General features: G+C 45.3%; 1 protein-coding gene across 21 annotated transcripts in view; it reads left to right on the forward strand.

Annotated features, from left to right (window-relative positions):
* The window catches only part of LOC410353 (CUGBP Elav-like family member 4), a 530,632-nt gene that overhangs the window by 452,339 nt on the left and 65,847 nt on the right, over positions 1–12,446 (forward strand). For 19 of the 21 annotated variants that reach the window (XM_016915455.2, XM_026444465.1, XM_006557607.3 and 16 more), the window contains one exon: positions 12,276–12,324. In XM_016915455.2, the coding sequence (XP_016770944.1) occupies positions 12,276–12,324 (49 nt within the window). Of the gene's footprint in view, positions 1–3,331; positions 4,107–12,275; positions 12,325–12,446 lie in introns of those variants that run through there. The other 2 variants (XM_006557612.3, XM_016915461.2) reach the window with 1 other exon arrangement.

Raw genomic sequence — 12,446 nt, forward strand, 5'->3', positions numbered from 1 at the left:
TGCAATATCTCTGTAAGTAATTTAACAATTCTCGTATCGAAAATATCCACCAACGAAGATTTATTACGCGCAATTTTTCCCGAAATATTGATAACCGAATAAAAATTTATACATTACACGTCCTTGGAATAAAGAAGAAATCGTATCGACTCGGCTCGAATTTTTTTCAAATTACAACTTAGAGAGGAGGAGGGAGGGAGAGAGATAGGAGGCTCCCCTCTCCCTTATCTTTCCAACCTTTTCTCCCCGAACAAATGGTTTAGACGCGAATACCAGTTATTAGGACGAATGCGTGTGACACAGCCGAGTGGATCCCGATGAAGATTCGTGAGACGAAAAGGGTCTGGAAGGGTCAGATAGAGGGCTTAGTCGTTGCACCCGCAACTCGACAGGCGAGCCGTGCTTGATAGGGGATGAGTGGACGTCTCGTAGTTAGTGGAGGATCATCCGTAATTTATGGGAGATCGATCGACTTCGCATTGAGCTGCCACCCAATGACGTAATCGATCGCGTGCGATTACATCACACGGGATTCTGGTCGGGCATGTAAGTAGCATCGTGTGTGTGTGTGTGTGTGTGTGTGTTTCTCCCTCGCGTGCCACGCGAAAAGGAGGAGAAGAAAAAATAAAGAAATAAAATAAAAATATATCACGAAACCGTGCGTACGTACGTACGTCCGCGCAAAAACGGACGTCTGTCAACAAGATAACGTTTTATCACGAATAATGTAAATATCTCCTCTTGATTAATCGTTAATGTCTACTGTCTCTCTCTCTCTGTCTTTCTTCCCGTACGGCCACGTATTCCTCGGGTTATATATACGTATCGATTACTCGTCAAAAACTCGGCTCGATCGTATTGTTTCGAAACGTCGTTTAATACCATCGAAATAAAGAAGAAGTCAGGTCGATATTTTCTTCGAGGGTGATGGATCGACGAAGCATTGATTGCCCATTGACAGTAATCTTCCCATTATCCGCTTTTTGTCCGCTATTTATCCCACTTTTGTCGAATTAATATATAATGCGGATCGCCTTTAACCTTTCGAAGCCTCGATCGATTTAAATATTCATACCGGTAGAATGGAGAAAGGAAGAAAGTTATGTGGCCATGTTCTATCCATTTCGTTGATCGATCATTAACGATTTAAAGAGGAAAGAAAAAGAAACTTTCCTTATACGCGGCAAGATTATCATCGCGGTGGGGAGGGAAGAAGATGATGAAACGTTTCTCTCCCTGTTTCGCGGTTGAAAAAAATCGTCCAACCCCAAGGGGATTGATCGTTTAATCTACAACGCCCCAGATCTCTTACTTTCCATATCAACATTTAAGTTTCAAAGTCTCTTTTTAGGTCCTCATCTTGGCCAGGATGAAGTTGCCCCAAGTCATCAAAAAGCAACGCGGCCTGCTTCGTTCAACTTTTCCTTCCTTCCTTCCTTCCTTCCAACTTTCACTTGGACTCCCTCCCCTTTCTCTGCCTATTTCCCATCCCCTCCTCCTTCTCCTTCTCGGGTAAATATTTTGTCAACGGTCAGACGGGAAGATGTCTCTCATTGATATCTTTCCGTTGGCACAGGCAATTTGCACCGTAAAAAGAAGTAACTGGAAAATTGATTAAATCGTGCGATCGATTTTAAAGTCTCTTCAGTTTCCCTAAGAAGGAACATCTACTGTTGTGAACAAGATGAAGAGATTTATATACGTCATCGTAGCAAAGACTTATTCGTTAAGGGAAGAGATATTATTTCGCTATCCAAATCTGCAATTATCGGAAATCTGTTGCCGCCTCGTGAAAATCGTCGATGGCGGGGAAAAAAGAGGGAGGGAAGAGAAACACGGAGAGAGAGAGAGAAGGAGCAGGACGAGGAAAAGGAGAAGGAGGAGAGAAAGACAGGCGTAGAACGTCCGTAATGTCGGAAGAGCCGGGAGCAATTTCCGGTGGCTTTTGTGCGCCCTTTAAAAACGCGAGCTACGGGAGAAGGAGGAGGAGGAGGAGGGGTTGCCCGAGAGAGGGCGGAGAAAAAGGGGTAGCGAGGAGAGAAGTCGGTGGAGAGTTTTGCGAATGTACGTACGAGTGGTCCTTCTGGACCAACAAATCCCCGGCCGAAGGGCGGGAGGAAAAGTGGAGAGGTTAACTGCAGGTCCTTTCGCGTTCTTCCTCTCCATTCGCGTGCTTTTATATTTTCTTTCTTTTCTTTTTTCCCTCCCCCTTTTCCTTCAGAGTTGCGCCCCGATCCCGCGTTTATCTCCTTGCATCGCGCGCTCCTCCTCCTCCTGATAACGAGGGGGAAAAAAAATTTCAACGATCTTCGAGATGCGTACAACAATTTCTTCCAAAAACTTCTTTCGAAAATCGATCTTCGAAAAGGAAGAAAGAAAGAAAGAAAAGAAATTGGAATACGAAATTATCCAAGATTGATGGAAAAAGAGAGAAGAGAATCGAAAGATCGGAAAATCGCGAAAAGGAAAGAAAAGAGAGAAAAAAAAAGGAGAAACATCGTAGACATCGAGTTGGCCATTCGTTATCCGCGCTAATAGATATCATTTCATCTCATCTCACGAAGAAGACCTAAGCCACGAGGAACGTTTTCTTATTACGGCTTCTCTCTCTCTCTCTTTCTCTCCCTTTTCGACGTACATCGACGCGCGCACACATATACATACCTCTTTTCCAGGGATAGAATCTCCGACCCTTAGTACCTTCCAAAGCCTCCTCCTGCCCGGCCCGTGTCCCGGTTTTCTTTCTTTTTCGGGGACACCAACATCGGGGGGAGAGAAGGGGGGGTCCCTAGAAAGCGCTCGCGCCCTTCTTTGATTGGCCAAATGCTATGGGGTTTCATCGATATAAGACGAGAGACAGACAGAGACAGACCGATCTGATGGGTAGCCGAGGGACGAAGAAGACGAGAGAGAGGCCTCGGTCTTCGAAAGGAAGACAGAAGAGGGTGAATTACAAGGACGGAGGAGAAGCGGCAAAAGGGAAAAGAGAGGAGGAGGAGGAGGAGATTGGTGGCGAGGTGGTTGAGTTAAGGGGGGTTGGATGGTAAGAGAGAGAGATGGAAAGCTGCTGGAGAAAGTAAAAGCGACAGAGAGAGAGAGAGAGAGAGTATATATATCGGCTGGCACGAGGGTGCGTGGGCTTTCTCTCAGAGGGTGCGTAGAGTCAAAGAGGGGGAGAGGGGACATCGGAAGGAGAAAGGGTCGCAGAGGGGCGATAGGCGAGGGGCTGGAAGGGAGTAGGGGAGGTGGATGGCGAGGGAGGAGGGGGACGGCGGCCGGGAGGGTGGGTGGTGGGGGATGAAAGGGAGAAAACTAGAGGGTGCGTGTAGGCCTGGGGAATCAGTCGCGGACGAGCTGCGTTCGGGGTTTTATCTGTAGCTCTGTCCCTTCCGTCTCCTTTGCACTCTCGTCGCGCGCGCTCTTTCCCCTCTTTCTCTTACCCGAAACGACGCACACGGACACACACACACACACACACACGCTCGCGCACTCGCTCGCACGTACGCACGTGCATACACACGTACACACACATACGTACACACACGCGCACACACACGTCCCCCGATATCCATCGAGAAAAGCCCGCGCACTTTGTCCGAATATACGTGTTGAATCGGAGCGAAAACGTGGAACGGGGGAAGAGAGAGGGAAGAAAGAGAAGGAAGGTGAAGATAAAAGAGAGAGAGAGAGAGAGGGAGAGACGAGTGGTTGGTGTGCCGCTCCTTTCATGCAGTGGAAAATCGCGGGCGGAAACACGTGCAATATAACGACGCTTCGGAGATTCTCGGAGGCGCGCGGACGCGCGACGAATTAAACACACGCTCGTGCCGTCCTGCGCCGTGATCGCGTCGCCGTCCTCTCTTCCGCACGCGCTTACTGTGTAACCCAGTGTGTAAACGGCCAAAAGGCGTTTCGCCCGTCGAAGCCCCACTCTCCCGTGGATTGGACGATTGGAAGTGAAAGGATATTAAAGAAAAAAGAAGAAGAGAAAAAATAGAAAATAGTTCGTTCTTTTGTTCCAAGAGGGAAAAAGTTTAACGAGCGAGTCGTCACCAATGGTTCACATAGTGGAAGTTGTATCGTCGCGTCGGAACGACTTGCAAATGGTGAGTGGTGAGAGAAAGAAAAAATGAAATTCGAATTATTCATCGAAAGATTCTTCTCCTCGACGAGCGTTCGAAAAAAGCGGAGAGTGTATCGTGGTGTGAACTCGTGGCGGAAATCCGTGTTACCGGTTTCAAGGAAGAGAGAGAGAGAGAGAGAGAGAGAGATACTTTGTTGGTCGTAAAAAGATTCTCTCTGCGAGCGCTCTCTGTTTACGCGCGGTTATTTCTGGCGGCATGTGCACAATCGTTACGTTACACGTTATCCCCATCCATATGTTGTACAGGCCCGGTACGCGGAACAGTTTACAATAGCGGCTCCTCGCCCCGCTGCTAAAAGCGGGGCGAGGAGCGCACGTGTGCACGCATACGTGGCGGAGTGCATTAGGCGCGGGTACGTGCGGGCGCACGCGAAGAAACGCAGCTGCTCGATAGCGGGCGTGTCTGCGTTCCGCCTCTGCCTCGATCGTGTGCCCCACGGATCTCTCCGCGAGTCTTTATCAAACGAGGCGGATAACGAGGTTGAAACCGTGCCTCGATCAATGTTGCGCCTATTATCGCCGGGGGAAGGTAGATTTCCAATTCTTCTTTTTTTTTCTCTCCCCTCTTTTTCCCGTCGAGATAAAACGAATTGTTTTTTCGAGTCGACAAGTTGAGCGCCCTCGTGATCCGAGATATATATATATATATATATATATATATATATATATATATATATATATATATATATATATATATCGATACATTCGTAATTTTTCGTAATTTTCCTTCCCTTCGTCGAGCGTTGTTGCTCGAAGTAAGCTGAATGATTTAGATAGTGTTTTAAAGGGGAAATTGTGCGTTGAAATATTTATGAGCGGAGGGTGTTGCGTGACGTCGTTTCAACTGGGATTTTCCTTCTTCTTCCTCTTCTTCTTTTCTGATAACGATTCGTAATTGTTTCAATTCCTCTGATTTTCCGCAGAGGCGTATTTAAATCACGTTCGATTTTGAGAACGGATATATTCCAGGAGGGAATCTGTTGGGGAGTTTCAAAACTGAATTACAGCCTACGGATAAATAATCATGGAGGAAGCGGAAAGAGAGAGAGATGGATTTACGCCATTTTTACGTAATATGTGACCCAGTTGCCGAGAGAAATAAATTATCTCGGATAAACGATGAAACCTTCGATCGGTGGCTTCGCGTCCATTTACCTGTCTTCCTGTCGATCGTAGCTTCCTTCGACGTTGACGTAGCCCATCCTATATGTACCGTGCGCGTTTGTATCGGGAACGTTGAACAGAACACATGACGGGTTCTCACGAGAAGGCGGGTCGCTGTTGATGCAGAGACGTACATCAATTAATGCAGCAGCACACGTGAATGTGCCAGCGCATAACGCCGTGGTAATGTAGCCTCGCCACATGGCTCCACGGTTGCTTTGCTTGGCTCATCAATCCTAAAACCAGACCACCCGTTTCTCCAACTTACTCATCGGCCTGGACTCCAATACGCATATCGGCTTGATCGAAACGTTGTTATTCCTTCTCCGATCTCAGAAATAGGAGAATCTAATCTCCGCGTATATTATTATTACGTCTAGTAATTTTTACATTTCTAGGGACCCCTAACTTTGATTGGCAAACATCTTTACCTATCTACTTAATCCACGCACGATTGAATCGACATTGTTTCGAATTTTTACATTTCTAGGGACCCCTAACTTTGATTGGCAAACATCTTAACTTATCTACTTAATCCACGCACGATTGAATCGATATTGTTTCGAATTTTTAAATTTCTAGGGACCCCTAACTTTGATTGGCAAACATCTTAACCTATCTACTTAATCCACGCACGATTGAATCGACATTGTTTCGAATTTTTACATTTCTAGGGACCCCTAACTTTGATTAGCAAACATCTTAACTTATCTGTTATACTTAATCCACGCACGATTGAATCGACGAGCATTGTTTCGAATTTTTACATTTCTAGGGACCCCTAACTTTGATTAGCAAACATCTTAACTTATCTATCATACTTAATCCACGCACGATTGAATCGACGACCACTGTTTCCAATATATATATGTATATTTTGTACATTTGTAAAATGGATCCACTCAAAGCGTTGAACAGGGCTTGTTAAAGTCGTCGTTTCGGCGGTTTCCCGAAAAAACCGTCCGAGGGGCCGCGACCTACGCGTAGATGGACGCAGACGCCGGCATCGTCGCCGTCGGCGTCACGAAATAGAGGGACGGGGATAACGTTTGACATTTAATGCGCGCCCAGGCATTGGCTTAGATTACAATCGGTGAACGGTGATTGGCCTGGGGACGCGAAAGCTCACTCGACTCGAATGCTCTTTCGGCGGGGGCTGTAGCCGGCGTTCAAATATTTGTAGAGTGTTAGGGAAAAAAGTGATCGGGGGGAAGGGGAGTGGATAGGCGGGGATAGGCGAATAAAAAAAAAAAAGGGAAAAGAAGTGAGAAATTGGATAGGCAGAGGCGTGGTTGCGTGAAAAATTCGACGTCGAAACAACCTGCGTATCCCCCTCCCCCCTCTCTAGGGAAAACCTAGGGAATCATAAGTAATCTCGAGCGGGGGAGTAAGAAAGGAGTAAGAAAGTATGGTTTGCTTCCGTTGTGTAATTAAGTGGTTAAATTCTCTTTGGTCATATTAGGCAATCAGGGCGTGTAAGAGGCTTAATACTTGGCTCGAAACTTCGATCGCAGGGCGGGGAGGCAGGAGGAGGGTTACGATTAATTCTTCCTCGAATGCGACGATGACATCATTCGCGTGAATCAATATCGCGAATCTATCAATATCTAATAGATATATATATATATATATATATATATATATATATATATATATATATATTCGTTGTACAAAAACATTGTACGATAAAATAACAAACGCTTACTCATCTCTCCAACTCCAAGAATTCGAGTCCCAGGAGATGAATCAAGGAATCAAGAATGAATCTCTCTCTCTCTCTCTACCATTTATTACATATTTCTGCAATATCAAACGACGTTATATTCGCTCCCTGCGAATGAATCCTATTTATAATCACGACCAAGCTAAGCTAAGTTAACGTGAGTGCGTGAGTGCACAGGTACGTCGAATCGAGGACGCAGGTGCGCGTTTTTTTTCATTCGAACGACTTCGTAACCCAAGTTTTTTTCAATACGGGTTATCATTATCGGGCCCAAGTCCGGCATTGTTTGCCAGAGGGGAGAGGGAAAAAAAAAAAGAAATGGAGAAGGGCGATAACTCGTCGCGCGATACGCGGATGGAAATTCATTTGGCAATTTGACGTGGCAACACGATGGGAACAATACAACACCGTGTACACCCCTCCCCTCCCGATTGAAATGATTCTCATGATCGTTCCTCGGATAGATAACGGGCTTCATTATTGATCGGTGGTTGTGTTGCGGAAATAGCCCAACGATTGGCCGTTTGGAAAAAGGAAAAGGGGGGGAGGGGGAGGGGAGGAGTAGGCGAGGGAGGGAGGGAGGGAAATCGTGGCGCAGGAAAGCCGAAACTCGATCGCTTAAATGATTCGATTCATTTTGGAATTTCAATTAATTCGCCAATTAGCCCGGCTTGAATCCATTTAGACGTAATATGCTGCTAGGAGGCAATCCGAACCGCTACGCTCCTCCACCTCCTCCTCCTCCTCCTCCTCTGTGGCATCCGACGATGCGAGCGCGGGGAGAAGTGCATTTGCTTTTGGAGCAGTCGACAAATTAGCCGTATTAGCGGGTACAGATCTCGCGGAGCTGGGTTTCCGGATGGATACGCGTGCGGCAAATTATCGAAGTTAACTCGAGACCAGCCATCCCTCCATCTGATTTCTGTTTCCGTAACACCGACTGTACGTAAACTGTACACCTTCTTCGCTATCCTATATTTTCTCTCTCTTTTTTTTTTTCTCGTTAATCAACTGTTCGTTAATCGACCGATTTTCCATTCCATTTTGAGGAACGGATACAGAATCTTCAATTCTACGAAAAGAATATACGAATTTCCCAGTAACAACACCTGAATTAATACCACTTACTCGAATCGATATCCTGCCGGTTATGCCCCCCTCTCTCTTGTTCCAAATCCAATCACGTCCAACTCTCGGTTTATCGGGCTATCGAATTAACAAACGAGCGTAAAGTAAACCGGATGAAGAGGAAAAGAAAGAAAGAGAGGAAAAGAAGAAGGATGATAATTAGGAGAAGAGAGAGAGAGAGAAGAATGCATCGATGGTAGATGGATGGGTGGAAAGGATGATCCTGTAGAAGGTATCCCCCCGGATATCTGGCTCGTTACACGGTCACGACGGGTATTAACTTGCCGAAGGGTAATCAAGTAATGAATACATCGCCTGCGAAGACCGTACGTATATAAATCATGGCGGAGAGGATGCCAGGGGCTACACGGGGTGGGCCCTTATCTCCAATCAGTACATTGATTGCACGCAGCCAGGTCAAATACCAGGGCTTCGCTCGACGGCTCGGCTCAGACACGATAGCTTATTCAATTTCCGAAGCGGCATTCACCATTCAATTCGGCAGTTATCAGCCTCCACCTATCCCCTATCTGGATTTTGCGCCGCTTTCTAGGAATTGTAGATCCCTCTACCCCCCTCCCTCCTCCGTAAGAGAAAAGAATTGGGTTATAATTCCGGGGCGGAGAGATCTGGAGAGGCAGGGAAGGCTATAAATATGGTTAATTTAATTGCGCGTGGCACCGAGAAGAGTTTCACGATTTTATATCAGGTTGAAATTCTACCAAATTCATCGTTTTGGAGAAGTTGATGATGAAAGAAAGAAAGAAAGTGGAGGATTCTGAAAAACTCGATAGATTAATAGATTTTGGAAATGATTCAAACCTGAAAACTTCAACAAATGCACAATTCTTATAACACCTCATATATCGAATGATGAAGTAGATAATATTGATTATCTCTTTCAAAGTTTTGAAAATTGGCCTGTATCATACGTAGAAAAACTTGCTAGATTTTATTCGCTATTTATTCGTGTAAAGAGTTGTTTTATCTAGAATCGACCAGCGTTGTTTCATTTTTGTTGGAAACGCGCGTCAGCCCGCAAAATGGAATCGAAACACAGACACGATTACGCGATTACACGCACGTATATTTCGCGAGGCATATGGCTATTACTCAGCATCTATCCGGCAGAGGCAGGCAAGACTCCTGCGCTTCCCGCAGTGTACATAGATAATCGAGCTTAATTAATTGCTCGTGATGCGCGCTCTGGGCTGAGCAAACACATTTACTTATTACCATCCATCTTGAGTGGTGGCTCTCAAGGGGATCGATTTTCTAAGCGCGGCACATGGCCAACGATGACACGAATTGTCGAAGAGTCGGCACGTGATCGGCCGCCAACAAAATCGTTAAATAAAGGCGCGGCCCGACGTTCGGTTCAACGTTGGTCTGGATTCTCCTTCAACCTTGGCGGGATATATTTTTAGCCCGTTACAGAAACGTTCACGAGCCGTTACCTCTTATTACACCGTAAAGGTAAAAGAACTTTCCTTTCCTTTCGATCGAAAATCGACGTGGACGTTGTGTTTTATATATATATCTCGGTTTCCATCGATAACAATAACGTTCAAGAAATTAAATATAATACAATGTTGAGAAGGATCATGATTTAACGAAACATCGTTATCTAATGAAATAATATCGTGGCACGAAGACACGAAGTGCCGCCATGCACTTTGTATCCATTTAGCTAAAATGGAAAATGTGTGTTAATTTGGAAAGTGGCTTGCCACGTTAATTAACTAAGAGCTCGATTCTCGGCTAACACGAGAAGGGCTAAAAACGCGACAACCGCTCTGGGGGGAGGAAAAAAATATTAAAACTTGATTAACAATCAACTCTGCGTATTCCTCCTTATTTTGCCACCTGTTTACAGAGCGAACAAAAGAATGGAAAATATTTCGTTGAATCATCAACGTAGCTCGATCCATCGAGCCGGTTTCTATCTCAAAGTCAACCGATTCAATGGAATCGTTAACTATTGTACATCCTGGCGCGCTAATCAAGTATCCACGGGTTAGTTTGCCCATAACGAAGCCGTGCCGTTAACGAGCACCAGTTAATACTCGTTTACATTAATCGTACACATACGTCTGTACAAGCGCAGCAACCAGCACGCAGGTGGTCCACGCAGAAGTCTCGGTCGGTGATCGTTATTGACCGGTACAGATCCCTTGGGCCGTAAGTGACATTTACACGATGCATTCAGCGTTAAACTTCCCTGGAGAGAGCCTGGAGGAGGGGGGAACGTCGTATCTCGGTTCCAGTATCTAAACGGACACGGGGTTCCCCTGACAACGAGACAACAACAAACGCCTAATGGCCGGTGCCCGACTCAAAGTTTAATTTCCTGAGGACACTGCTTAAAGTGACCTTCCCTTACTCATCGTTCCCCCCCTCATTATCCCTGGAACCACGCGTCTTCCGCTTTCTGCTCACCCTTCCTCGTTTTCATCGTCGAATTTCTTCTAGTTGCGTTATGGGATCCCAATTTCTACTAGCATTCTGTTATATATATGATTATCGAAATGGAAACGGAGAACTCCTTTTTGCGTTTGATCAGGTTAAACAATAAGCGACGACGATTTCCTCCACCTGAGAGGACGTATCTCGTGACAGTTACATTACAATTTAATCGATCCCCCGACGTGGGAAGCAGAATTATGAGCTCGCGCGATGGGAGCAATTTATTCCCCATTAGTGAAAATCAGGTTGTCAGGCGTCCGATGTGTGTTAAACCTTGCCTAATGCCCCATTACACTTAGGAACGAATGAGATGTATATATATTATTATCCATTTATTAAAACATGATTACATACATACACGCATATTATATTTATAATTTAGACGAAGTATAAGTAAGTAACATTGGGAGATGATTCAGACCCCTTTTTCAACAATTTAAAAATCTCATCTCCGTTTTCAAAGAATTCGAAATTCTCGAAAGATTGGGAAATTGAAAGATTTGGAGAATTTTTCTAGAATAAAAAAAAATAATAATCGAACAGGAGGTACGGTACGCTCGTGGCCGGGACTTTGAACCCGGAAATCTTTCGCTTGGCGGGTATAGTTTCTGCACGAGATCCACGTGGTCGTGGCACTGACCCCTGGCGAGCCAACCCCTCGTGGTATCTGACGTGCATGCACGGGGAAAAAGTTTGGGGTTGCCACGTATGTTTCTACCCCGCTGGCTTTCTCTCCCTCCTACAATTCTTATGGGAGATAGTGCATAATGAAAAAAAACAACGAGTCGGAAGACAGATGGTGGCCACGATTTTTCTCGCCCATATCGAACGAGTCAGAAAGAGAGATTCTCGACGAAATGAAATAAATATATTCACCTTCGATCAACAAGAAACGTAATCGAGTTTCGAATTTCAAATTAATTAAATATAATAAACGGGGACACGTGTGATCTCTAACGCTGATCTCTGAGAGTTTACGCGGGGAAGGAGGATGGCGCGTCTTTGCAAAAGGGATGGGTTTCGAAAAAAGAAGAAAGGAAAAGCGAGAGCGAAAATGCAGAGAGAGAGGAGAGTCCCGTGTCCCCCGCGTCATGAATCATGCATTCTCATCCCCCAGGAATGAAGTAGAGCGCTGTGCGGTCGCGCGACCCGTCCGACAAATAAACAATGTTATTTGTTCTCCGGGATCTCGACCCATTCGCAGCGGTCCAAAAGATTTCGTGAGGATGGTGTATGTACGGAAGGACGAGTGTCGCAGTTCCGCACTTTCCGAGAGAGGAGGAGGATCCCTTTTCCTTCCTTCCCTCCCTCCCTCCCTCTTTTCATCCCAGCCCTCTTCTTCTTTCCACTCGCTACCTTTATTTTCTGACAATCGGACCTGTCAACGGCAGAGATGGTGTTTAAACAAGGGGGCAAAGTGACGAGAGATAGACGTATTACTTTCTCTATCCGTGCGAAACGCTATATATATTTGATATGAATCGATCAATCCACGTTGTCTTGCGTCATGGATGGGTTAAATTAAGAAAAATTAAGTGATAGTTTTGGTTGGTTGGTGTGGACGAGATAGATATCTTTTCTTTTTCTTTTTCTTCCTTTAAGAGATGCGTAATTTTGATGAATTATTTTTCTCTTTTTTTCTCGTTGCAGATGAACCGTCCTATTCAAGTCAAGCCGGCGGACAGTGAAAACCGCGGAGGTAAGAACAAGCGATCGAATCATTCAGATTTTTGAAAAATCCGGGAAGAATGAAATAATCTTAATCGTTTCTTACACTCTTTCGAATACTTTTCTCTTTTCTTTTTAGCTCATCATCATCAC

The sequence above is a fragment of the Apis mellifera genome, linkage group LG12 (genome assembly GCF_003254395.2).
Source record: "Apis mellifera strain DH4 linkage group LG12, Amel_HAv3.1, whole genome shotgun sequence".
In the NCBI taxonomy this organism is placed as follows: Eukaryota; Metazoa; Arthropoda; class Insecta; order Hymenoptera; family Apidae; genus Apis; species Apis mellifera.